This window comes from Mobula birostris, chromosome X, assembly GCF_030028105.1.
Source record: "Mobula birostris isolate sMobBir1 chromosome X, sMobBir1.hap1, whole genome shotgun sequence".
Classification (NCBI taxonomy): domain Eukaryota; kingdom Metazoa; phylum Chordata; class Chondrichthyes; order Myliobatiformes; family Myliobatidae; genus Mobula; species Mobula birostris.
The window spans coordinates 42,557,830-42,570,830 of NC_092402.1; the positions used below are offsets into that span (position 1 = coordinate 42,557,830).

The 13,001-nt window shown below is 37.5% G+C and overlaps 1 protein-coding gene across 2 annotated transcripts in view; it reads left to right on the forward strand.

Annotated features, from left to right (window-relative positions):
- Positions 1 to 13,001, forward strand: part of kat2a (K(lysine) acetyltransferase 2A) — a 68,011-nt gene that overhangs the window by 43,033 nt on the left and 11,977 nt on the right. For both annotated transcript variants that reach the window (XM_072249029.1, XM_072249030.1), the window contains exons 12-14: positions 385 to 495; positions 622 to 765; positions 3,396 to 3,510. In XM_072249029.1, coding sequence (XP_072105130.1) covers positions 385 to 495; positions 622 to 765; positions 3,396 to 3,510 — 370 coding nt within the window. The remainder of the gene's footprint in view (positions 1 to 384; positions 496 to 621; positions 766 to 3,395; positions 3,511 to 13,001) is intronic.

Consider the following 13,001-nt stretch of genomic DNA (forward strand, 5'->3'; position numbering starts at 1 on the left):
TTCATAGATGGTGCCTGGCCTACTGAGTTCCTCCAGCATTTTGTGTGTGCCACATGTTTAATAGTTCATATTCCCAATGTCCTATATTCTCTTTCCCTCTTAAAGCTCTCCTTAGTTTGGCTCTTGGAGCAAGCTTTTTGCTTATCTGTCTTCCCTATGGATTTTATTGGTTTCATCTATTGTCTTACCATACAGAGTTCTTTTGAATGATTTCCTTAATTATAGGGTACAGTTTGACCTTCAACCTGTTCCTTGTACCAAACAGAAGTTTAAACTCTTCTATCACATTTACCTTGAGTATTTTCTTTGAATGTTATGTTCCTATAATGAAGCACCAATAAATGCACGGGATATTATAAAATATCAAATATTATTTCACTCCAGGGTTATGGGACTCATCTGATGAATCATCTGAAAGAATACCACATTAAGCACAATATATTACACTTCCTGACCTATGCAGATGAGTATGCTATTGGCTACTTCAAAAAACAGGTAATGCTCTTTGGCTCGATACTTTCATTTACAGAATAAAGAAAGAAATGTAATTAAAGACTAAATACAAGGATTGTAAAAATAAATGACTAATTCCTTTTTGTGGTTTATCCTCTCTCGTATCAGGGTTTCTCAAAGGATATAAAAGTTCCTAAAAGCCGTTATGTTGGGTACATCAAGGATTATGAGGGAGCAACATTGATGGAATGTGAACTTAATCCCAGAATCCCCTATACAGAGCTATCACATATAATCAAGAAGCAGAAAGAGGTATAGTCATCAAATTCTAAAACCTTATTTAGGTGGAAGAGTCATTTCAATATTTTAAACCTAAATGCATAGGTATACAAGATAATCTAAGGACTAAGGAGTTTAGAAGGCCAAAAAGACCTAATTCCAGGTTTAAATTTCTATTATTTTCATCATTCCTGGAGCGAAAGAGGCACACAGTGTGGAAGCAAGCCTTTTGGCTAACTACATCTATGCTGAGCAGTGGGTACCCATCCATGCTAATCCCATCTTCTCACTTTTATCATACTAATTAGCAATCTTTATATACTTATCTCCATATGTATTATTATCTGTTATTTAAATAGTAAATTCGCACGTCAGCTTTTAATCAAAAACCCACATGTTGCAATGTGATAATGGCCAGATTAATGAAGAAGAAACAGAAAATATTGGACATACTCAGCATGTCAGTGGGAAGTGAAACATGGTTAATATTTTGGGTTGAAGACCCTTCATTTCAACTGAGAAGGAGAAAATAGAAGCTTGTTGAATTTCAGGGATGGCAAAGGAGGGTGAAATGTCTCTAATGAGATAAAACTTGGGATAAACTGTAAACCAGGTTGTCTATCAATGAGAGAATTGGAGAGCGAGAACTTAGACAAAGAAAAACAGAGTTAAAGAATGTAGGAGTTGTTGTAAAATGCAGAGGAAGATGATATGTTCGACAGGTCGGGTTTGGGGGGGGGGGGAGCATAGCGGAGCCAATATTCCTGACCCATTGGGCCCAGATAATCTGCTTTAGTAATTATGTTTGGGTGACTTGAAGATTAAAAATTAGCTAGGGCATTGGGAAACTTTCCTGTTCTTCTTTAATATGGAGCCTTTGGTTCTTCTATATCTTCCTGAGAAAGCAGACATGTTTTTAATGCTTAATGTCTCATCAGGCACCAATAATACTCTGTCAGTACTATGTGGAATGTAGGCAGTGAATTCTGTGCTCAATTTGGAGTGGGACTTGAACCCATGTACTTTCTTCTCAGGTGAAAGTACTTTTAGTTGACCCATGAAAGTGATCATGTCAACATACACTGATTAAGACAGTAGCTCCTAACTAATACCGTACAGACCAGTTAAAAATGAATTGCGTTCCAGTCAAATGATAGTTCCATAGCAACAAGATACTATACACACTGGGCAGTCACTGAATGTGGAAGACATTTATGGTTGGCGATTGTCAGGGATGAGGTTACAGAGTACCTGGAGGCATATGACAAGATAGGCAGAACTCAGCATGGATTCCTTAAAGGAAAATCCTGCCTGATAAACCTATTACAATTTTTTGAGGAAATTACCAGTAGGTTAGACAAGGGAGATGCAGTGGATGTTGTATATTTGGATTTTCAGAAGGCCTTTGACAAGGTGCCACACATGAGGCTACTTAACAAGATAAGAGCCCATGGAATTACGGGAAAGTTACATACGTGGATAAAGCATTGGCTGGTTGGCAGGAAACAGAGAGTGGGAATAAAGGGATCCTATTCTGGTTGGCTGCCGGTTACCAGTGGTGTTCCGCAGGGATCAGTGTTGGGGCCGCTTCTTTTTACATTGTACATCAACGATTTAGATTATGGAATAGATGGCTTTGTGGCTAAGTTTGCTGACGATACGAAGATAGGTGGAGGGGCCGGTAGTGCTGAGGAAACGGAGAGTCTGCAGAGAGACTTGGATAGATTGGAAGAATGGGCAGAGAAGTGGCAAATGAAGTACAATGTTGGAAAGTGTATGGTTATGCACTTTGGCAGAAAAAATAAATGGGCAGATTATTATTTAAATGGGGAAAGAATTCAAAGTTCTGAGGTGCAACGGGACTTGGGAGTCCTCGTACAGGATACCATTAAAGTTAACCTGCAGTTTGAGTCAGTAGTGAAGAAGGCGAATGCAATGTTGGCATTCATTTCTAGAGGAATAGAGTATAGGAGCAGGGATGTGATGTTGAGGCTCTATAAGGCGCTGGTGAGACCTCACTTGGAGTACTGTGGGCAGTTTTGGTCTCCTTATTTAAGAAAGGATGTGCTGACGTTGGAGAGGGTACAGAGAAGATTCACTAGAATGATTCCGGGAATGAGAGGGTTAACATATGAGGAACATTTGTCCGCTCTTGGACTGTATTCCTTGGAGTTTAGAAGAATGAGGGGAGACCTCATAGAAACATTTCGAATGTTGAAAGGCATGGACAGAGTGGATGTGGCAAAGTTGTTTCCCATGATGGGGGAGTCTAGTACGAGAGGGCATGACTTGAGGATTGAAGAGCGCCCATTCAGAACAGAAATGCGAAGAAATTTTTTTAGTCAGAGGGCGGTGAATCTATGGAATTTGTTGCCACGGGCAGCAGTGGAGGCCAAGTCATTTGGTGTATTTAAGGCAGAGATTGATAGGTATCTGAGTAGCCAGAGCATCAAAGGTTATGGTGAGAAGGCGGGGGAGTGGGACTAAATAGGAGAATGGATCAGCTCATGATAAAATGGCGGAGCAGACTCGATGGGCCGAATGGCCTACTTCTGCTCCTTTGTCTTATGCTCTTATGGTCTAATAAGTTGTTCAAAAATGAACTAGTACAAAATATCTAATATTTATTCTATTGAAGTAATCCATTTTTACTTCATTTTCAGATCATAAAGAAGCTGATTGAGCGAAAGCAGGCACAAATCCGGAAGGTTTACCCAGGCCTTACCTGCTTCAAGGAAGGAGTTCGGCAGATACCCATAGAGAGTATACCTGGAATTCGTAAGTGTTTCATTTCTGAAGAGTGAATACAGAATGCTTAGAAATGCTGAAGGTCATTGAACATGATAATGTAATAGCTATAGTAAATAATACACTAGAAATATATAGTAAATACTATGTTAGAATGTTTGTTCCATTTATATTTGTCCAATTGAAATATTTTAAAATCAAGAATATAGAGAATAGCACTCGGAATAAGGCATCTGATGCTTGGAGAATGTTCTGCTAGTCACCTTATCTCTTCAGCATCATTTTTCCTCGTGGTCCATGTGCCTTCATATCAACTTTTGTTTTGATTGAACTCAATAACCGAGTCTCTACTTCCTTCCAGGGAAAGAATTCCAAAAATTCTTCACCTTGAGTAAAATTTCTACTTGTATGTTACCAAGTACAAACATTGTCCATGTTTTGTACTATTCTGGCTGTTTTGCTAAAAAGAAATGGAAACTGGAGATGGAAGTTAAAATGTATGAGTGACACTGCTAATTTGAATTACATTTATGCAGTCCTGTGTGTGATGAGTTTCTGGCTGCTTCTGACAAATAGAGTTAGGTTCAATTCCATCGCGAGTATTGCTGCAGTTAGAGCTGTGTGTGCAAGAAGAGGATGTTGAACTTTTTACGTTTTAAAAAAAAAACTCACTTTCCTTTCCTCCATCTACCTGGTAATCGTGAATGTGAGGGAACTTGAAGGTGCCTTAACTCTTTCTGGAGTTTGGTGTCAGCCATGAGAATAATGTGGCCTGCTGGCCAGAGCCAACTAATCTCCAGGTTTTATTAGGGCGTTGGTGCTTGGGGATGTTGGCTTGCAAGAGAACGTTGACATTTGGTTTACTTATCCTCTCAGTGGCTTTGGAGGATAATGTGGCGATATCACTAATACTACAGTACTTTGTGTAATTCATGTTTCAGAACTATGCAAAAGGGTAGGGAAGCACTGCTATCTGGTAGGCTATGTGTGCCAGTAGTATTGAAGGCAGTACTGGTACACTGACTGCCTTTGAGAGTTGGCTCCTGAGTTTTGGAAGCAGTTCACAAACTTCAGGGTCTAGTTGTGGATCTCTGTCAGGGTGCGATATTGTTCAGTGAGGCTGGTTAGTAGAAAGCCATCTTTTCCTGTAGACTCTAAATGCACGGCCTGATTTGAGTTATGCTCCTGTGAAGGAATGCAAGTGAACTTGGAACTTGTGTCATCTCTACTATAAATCAATGACTGAAATTGGACTGATCTGAATTTGAAATAGGGGCATCATAGGCTAAAATGTTTCCCAGGTCCTGTAGAGGAGGAGATGGAAAATGGTGGTGAATTTCTCAAGAGCACAGATTTGAGAAAGATATTTAACTAATTGTTCTTCTTTAATGTTAGAATGAATCAAAGTTGTTTGAGGTCCAAAGAAGACCTTTATACTAGCTGATGCTGTTTTTCCATCTTGCTTAAAGATGGACAGAATCAGCATCATGTTTCAGGCTGCAGCGCTGTGGCAGCATGGAATAGGCAATTGATAAGCACAATGATGATGAGTTTCCTTGCAGAAGACAGATCAGAGAACCCTTTGTAGTTACTGCAATCAGATTTGTCTCCTTTCTTGGATGATCAGCATTATGGTAACTGAGATTACCAGGCATGTCCTGCTTATTTGTGGAGACCAGGTTGTGGACTTGTGTCTGAAGTACTCTTTGTCAAAGCCGAAGCATGGATACTGTCAGCTCCTTAAACCTTGCTGTTTCTTATTTTACCATATGGCCAGGGGTGGTGCTGAGCCCGACTGGATATTTTAGTGTCATGTGGGCATGTAAAGGGTGCTCACACCAAGAATGAAAGCATTTTTGAAGAGGTGTTCATTCCTACTCATTGTCTCAGTGTCCTTGATTAATTTGTTTAAATTCTTGGCTCACACTAAAGTGCATCCTGACAGTGCATTATCAGCAAGTTGCTGAGGACCTCTTGTGCTTTTTCCCTTCATCAACTCTTCACTAGTTGCAGGTTTCTGTTGGATGTTGGCCTTCAGATACTTTGTTTTCCCTTGAGGAATGATGGAGTTTCTAATCCAAAAAAACTTGTGTTTTTATTAAATCTTGGATCTCATGGTCATGTCAAATCCCTTCAGTAGAGAGGTCAAAGTAAATTTATCAAAGGGCATACAGTATATGTCACCATATGCAATTCTGAGATTCATTTTCTTGCCGGTATAAACAGTAAATCCAAGAAACCCAGTAGAATCAATGAAAGACCATACCCAGAAGAATGGACAGGCAACCAATGTGACATTAATTACACGGGTGTATTAAAAGTTCTTCTTACAGCTCCTTCCGCTTCCGGGTCACCAAGGGAATGGCAGTGTAGGGAAAGGTCTCTCGACAAAAAAGAATGTAAACTGCCCCAAAGCTGAAATTAGACGAATATTTAGTATTGTATAACTATATCAACTAAAGGGACAAGGATGACGTCTAAATAAGAATAAAAAGTCCCCCCGGTTTCACACCCTACTGATATCATTGATAAAATTTTATGTTTAAATCCCTCTCAGAAGGGATTAATAGCATCTATTTATGATATAATTATGAAATTACAGCCAGGTATATCTGATAAAATTAAAAATGAATGGGAAAGGGAACTTCAACTTTGCTTACCTATAGAGAAATGAGATAAAATTTTTCAATTAGTTAGTTCTTCCTTTATATGTGCCAAACATACGCTAATACAATTTAAAGTAGTGCATAAGGCCCATATGTCTGAAGATAAATTAGCCTGTTTTTATTCCCATGTAAACCCTATTTGTGACAGATGTCACTCTGAGGTGGCTTCCTTAACTCATATATTTTGGTCCTGCCCTCTTTTGGAAAAATACTGGAAAGATATTTTTGATATTATCTCAACAGTTTTGCGTTTTGACTTGCAACCCCATCCTATTACGGCAATTTTTGGTTTACCAATGACAGAACATAGATCTTTATCCTCTTCAGCCTGTCGGATGATCACATTTGTTACTTTAATGGCCAGAAGATCTATTTTATTGAACTGGAAGGAAACCAACCCTCCTACCACATTTCAGTGGTTTTCCCAAACTATATCATGTTTTAAGTTTAGAAAAAATCAGAAGTGACATTTTTGATCCTTCAGTTAAATTTGAAGAGACTTGGAAACCATTTATTCAACATTTTCATATGATGTAATTTGACCTTTCCAAATCCTCCTTATTAACTTAAAATATATGAATAGAGGAGTGGAGTTGATGACATTATTGAATGTATTCAATTTAAGGTATTGGTCCCACCTTGTTTTGTTCCGTTTGCTTTTTTTTTGGGGGGGGGGTTCTTTTTATTTCTTTTTTTCTCTATGATTAACTATATTAAGAGTTTGGAAGTCTATTACACCTGTACTATTTGAAATCTTTTTTGTACATGTTTATCAACAATAAGATTATTCCAATCTCTCTGTATCAATGTTGTTGTTCTGTTTATAATTTTGGAAAACTAATAAAAAGATTGAAAAAGAAAGAAAGAAAAGAAAGAAAAAGTCCACTCAGAATGGTGATAAATACAAGTCGCAGCAACTACGACTAACCACGGCTAGCCAGGATGGAGATAATGAGAAAGAGTCGGTAAACCTGACTTTGAATCTTAAAGAGTTTTGTGATTTCCGACAAGATAACACCAAACAGCTGGAAGATATTAAAGGAGAAATAGTAAAAACTAATTTGAGATTAAATGAAGCCGAATCGAGGATTGTAGGGACTGAGAGGCTGCAAAACGCAGCGGAATTAATAGCAGAAATGCTAAAGCTACAAGAGCAGCTCCAGTGGAAGCTAATAGACCAAGAAGACCGCTCAAGAAGGGAAAATGTGAGGATCTACGGAGTTCCCGAAGGAGCTGAAGGTAAACTCGGATTGGTGATTCCCTTCGTGGAGAAGCTGCTTAGAGAGAACCTTGACGTACCAGATGCAAAAGACATACAGATAGAAAGGGCCCACCGGGCCTTAGAGCCTCAGTTTCCGGCAGGCGCCCAGTCCAGATCAATTCTAGTCAGATTTCTCAGCTACATAATGAAGGAAGAGCTGCTTAAACTGGCATGGCAAAAGAAAGGTTTCATGTGGAGCAATTGTAAAATCAGCTTTGACCACGATTACGCACCGGGGATCCTTGCCAGACAGAAGGAATACGCGGAAGCACGGAGGGTCCTGAAGGAAAACAACATCAGATTCCAGACCTTGTATCCAGCTCGACTAAGAGTCTTTTACGACGAAGGAACAAAAACCTATGCTACAGTGGAGGAGGCAACATCGGACCTGGCAGACTGGGGACGACCCGTAAAAGGTTATCACCCAACCGGAGTCGCTACTGGAGAAGATTCGGCGGTGGTTATGGCAGCCAGTGTGGCGAGGATGCTCCATGTGAACCAGAGTGTCAAGCTACAAGGAAAAGCTGCAAATATTCAGACGTGAATGTACAGAGTATAGATTAATTAAGAGAAATGACTGAAAAGAGTAAATCGGACTTAAAGGTAAAATTAAAGCTGGTAACTGAAAATAAGCTAGATGGAATAACTTGAATGATAACAATATGGTTGAGACGTAAAAAAGAGTGAATTCTCCATGATTGTTCACACTGCGGAGGGCCCTCTAACACGGTTATCCCTCTGAGCTGAGGCAGGTCAGTGCTCAGGCCTCACTGTTGGAAGTCGGGGAAAAATTTCAAATGTTCTACGTGTTCAAAAATGCCTAGGGTTTGGTTTTGTGTTCTGGTTTACTGTTGAGAAGGGATTACTTACTGTTTGTTTAGTAAAGGAGAGTGTTTTCTACTAGAGAAAAATGCAAACTGAACCTGTAAAAAATAATTTCCTATAATGTTAATGGGGTTTTGAATCCAATTAAGAGAAATAAGATTATGTCTAAATTGGGTTCTTACTAATTTTCAGAATTCCAAACCATTTAAACTTCAACGTGGAACCAGACAAGGCTGTCCTTTGAGCTCTTTGATCTGGCCTTAGAACCCTTAGCCATTGCTTTTCGAGAATCTTGTGATATCACCAGTATTTTAAGGAGAGGTATTACCCACAAAGTTTCGCTCTATGCTGATGACCTATTGCTTTTTATTTCTAATGTCGAGACTTCGTTACCTCCTGCGCTTTCTTTACTCTCCTGTTTCAGCCAGTTTTCAGGATATAAACTGAACTTACATAAGAGTGAACTTTTTCCTTTGAATAAATTGGTATCAATTAATACTAACCTTGCTTTTAAAATTGTAAGAAATCCATTTACCTACTTGGGTGTAACAATTACGAAGAATTATAAACACCTACTTAAAGAAAATTTTCTTACCCTACTGAATTATGTAAAAAGGGCATTATCAAATTGGTCGCCCCTCTCGTTGTCGTTGATTGGCCGAATTAATTCTGTTGAAATGAATATCTTACCTAAATTTATATACCTTTTTCAGGCCTTACCCATTTTTATTCCTAAATCCTTTTTTGCTTCTCTTGATTCTATTCTATCTTCTTATATATGGAAAAACAAACATTCTTGATTTAGTAAAGTTCATCTTCAAAAAGCTAAAAAGAATGGAGGTTTAGCTTTACCAGATTTTAGGTTTTATTACTAGGCAGTCAATATATGAAATTTTACGTTTTGGTCATATTATATTAACCGTGAGGACTGTCCGGTATGAGTTTCTTTAGAAGCTAACTCTGTTAATAAATTTTATATCATTTCTCTTCTTGGATCTTCATTTCCTTTATCTTTAAGTAAACTAACTGACAATTTGGTAGTTAAACATACTTTGAGGATCTGGATACAATTTAGGAAATACTTTGGTATATTGAAATTTTCTCCTTCAAGTCCCAGTTTTTCTAATTTTTTTTTAAACCTTTTATAACCGATCTAGTTTTTAAAGAATGGGATAGATTGGGTATTAAGTGCTTCCAGGATTTGTTTGTTGGAGGAAGTCTCTTTTCGTTTGAGCAATTGTCAGCTAAATATAGCTTACCAAAAACCCATTTTTTCCGATATCTACAAATTATTGACTTCCTGTGATCTCAATTACATACATTTCCAAAAAGTCCCGATAAGAACTTATTAGATGTAATTTCTAATTTGAAATCTTTTCATAATGGTTCAATATCCAATATTTATGGCATGTTGCTGGGAATGAGAAATGCTCCTTTAGACAAAATTAAGAATCTCTGGGAACAAGGTTTACAGACATCAATTTCTGAGGAAACTTGGAATGAAATTTTTAAGTTGGTTAACACTTCATTGTTATGTGCCCGCCACTCACTCCTACAATTTAAAGTGGTCCATAGGACCCACATGACCAAGGATAAGCTATCTCGTTTTTATTCGGATATATCTCCCTTTTGTGATAGATGTATCAATGGAGAAGCTTCACTAATTCATATGTCTTGGACATTGCCCGAGTCTTGAAAAATACTGGAAGGAAGTATTCCAAATTTTCTCTGTACTTTTCAAAGTAAATTTTAAGCCTAACCCTTTGACTGCCTTATTTGGTATTGTAGGAGGAAAAGATATTATTTTGGAGACATCTGACTTGCACATTTTGGCTTTCATTTCTCTTCTAGCTAGGAGGGCGCTCTTGCTTAAATGGAAGGATATTGTTCCGTCTACTCATGCTCAATGGTTACGTGATGTTATGTCATGCTTAAATTTAGAGAAAATTCGTTGTTTAATTTCTGAATCTAGCCAAGACTTTCAAACATTGTGGGGACCATTTTTTAACTATTTTCAAAACCTTTGATTTGTTGTTAAAGTACAGATGTTGGCTAATAACATTTCACTATATGATAAGGGTTTTTTTTCCTTTTTTCTTTCTTTACCAAACAGCTTTGATCTTGGTAGTGGGCTTAGTTTTTTTTATATAATAGATGATCATATTTCCATATTACGATTTAATTTAATTACATGAATATAGGGTAATGAGATTGTAAGTGTGATTTAAATATAATGTGTTTGGTATTATTTTATCTTTTTTTTAAGCTATATATATCTTGTACTCTGTATTCTTCTATGTAGAAATTAATAAAAATATTGAAAAAGAAAAGATTATGTCTAAATTGAAAAAAGTGAGGGCACAAATAGCTTTCCTTCAGGAAGTGCACATGAACCAATCCAAACATGCACAATTAAGGAAGAATGGGCTATAAGAATATATTTTATTCATCATATAAACTGAGCCACAAAAGAGGAGTAGCTACTTTAATATCAAGTGCTTTAACTATGAACATATTTCAGAGACTAAAGACAAGGATGGACAATTTGTAAAGATTACAGGAAGAATAGAAGGTACTGAAATAACATGGTTGAATGTTTATGCTCCACCAGGTAGTGAATGGTCATTCTATAGACATGTTTTTGACCTAATGACCAGCTCTTAAGGGGTAGTAATCTGTGGAGGGGATTTTAATATTAGGTTAAACCCTGCATTAGATTCTTCAGGAACAGTTATTCAGAACAAACCTCTGACTAGGAAAGTGAAATCATTGTCGGAGGAGTTGGGAATAATAGATGTGTGGAGGAAATTACACCCCATGAGTAAAGACTATACATATTACTCTTTCCCTCATTCAGCCTATTCAAGGATAGACTTTTTTTTATATATTTAACATAGATAGATTCAGGATAAAAGAGTGTAACATTGCAACAATTGATTTGTTGGACCATGGCCCAGATTCTATGTCTGGAAATTCTGGAAAGGAAAACGAGGAAAACACTATGGAGGTTAAATTCACATATACTCAATGACTCGAAAGTAATGGAGAGATTAAGGGGAGAAGTCAAAGAATACCTAGACCTTAATGACACGGGAGAAACATCACCAGTGATCTTATGGGATACATTGAAAGCTGTACTGAGAGGAATAATTATTTCCATTACCACTCACATGAAAAAATTTAAAGCTCAAAAATTAGCAGACCTTCAAGGAAAATTGAAACAACTTCAAGTCGTAGATAGCAACAAAATTAATTCTAATTTAAAACAAGAAATTAAGAAATTGCAAAGTGGAATTGATGATATTTACACACTGGAAACTCAAAGAAATTTTCTTTACCTGAGACAAAAGAATTATGAAGTAGGAGGTAAATCAGCGCGATTATTAGCATATAAGTTACGTAAACAACAAGCAGGACAATACAATTCATAAAATAAAGAATCCAAAAACAACTTGTTGAGAGTACAATAGGGAAAATTCAAGAGAGTTTTGAAACATTATCGAGAGCTATACTCTCAACCCCAGGCCTCCGATGAGCCCCATATAGACACTTTTCTGAATTCTTTAGAACTACCCAAACTCACAGATTTTTTTTTTTTTATTTTATTTTTTTTACAAAATGTATGCCTATTAGAATCAGTAGCTGCCAAAGAACTGAACGTGGCCATCTTTAGATTAAAGGCCGGAAAGTCTCCAGGTTCTGATGGGTTTACCTCAGTGGTACAAATCGCTGAAGTCAGTTAGTTCCATTATTACTTAACACCTTTAAGTAATAAAGGATCTTACAGAGAGGAGAAATTCCACCTTCCTCTAGAGAGGCGATTATCTCAGTTATTCCTAAAGAGGGTAAAGATAAACTAGAATGCGGTAATCACTGGCCAACCAGTGTCCTTAATTTGGATTATAAATTATTTATATCTATATTAGCTCATAGACTGCAAAAGCTTCAACCTGGCCTCATCCACTTAGACCAGACTGGGTTCATCCAGCAAAGACAAACTCAGGACAATATAAGGAGAACCTTACACATAACTAGAACAGGTTACTAAAGATGGGACAGAGACAATGGTAGTGGGATTAGATGCTGAGAAAGTTTTTGATTCGGTTAGATGGGTATTCCTATATAAAGTGTTAGGAAGATTCGGCTTTCAGAAAAAGTTTATTAAGGTAATCCAGACTTTATATGACGGCCCTACAGCTCGAATTAAGATAAATGGGGACCTCTCTGACTCTTTTATTTCAGAGAGAGGAACTAGACAGGGATGCTCAATTTCCTCTCTCCTCTTTGCACTATACATTGAACCTCTTGCCCAATTAATAAGACAGCGAAACTGGAGACTGGAGCTATGTTAACAGGGTTCTTTACTAGCTGAAAACAAACAGAACACGCACGTACAGATCAATATGCACTCAATAGCGCATGCTTAATATGATGTATTACTACAACATAAAGTAGTCCTGTATTATACAGTAGACTATATGGTACAAGACAAAATTAAGCCACTCGGCCCATCGATCCTGCTCTGCCATTCCATCATGGCTGATTTATTACATTTAGACCTTTTACTCTCCCAAGCACCTTCTCCTTAGTAATCGCAACTACACTCACTTCTGCCGCTTGATACACTTGAACTTCCAGCATACTGCAGAGCGAAGACAGATGCAAAATTCTTATTTAGTTTGTCCGCTATTTCCTCGTCCCCATTATTATCTCTTGGGCATCTTTTTCCTGCAGTCTGATATCTACTGTCGCCTCTCTTTTACTGTTTA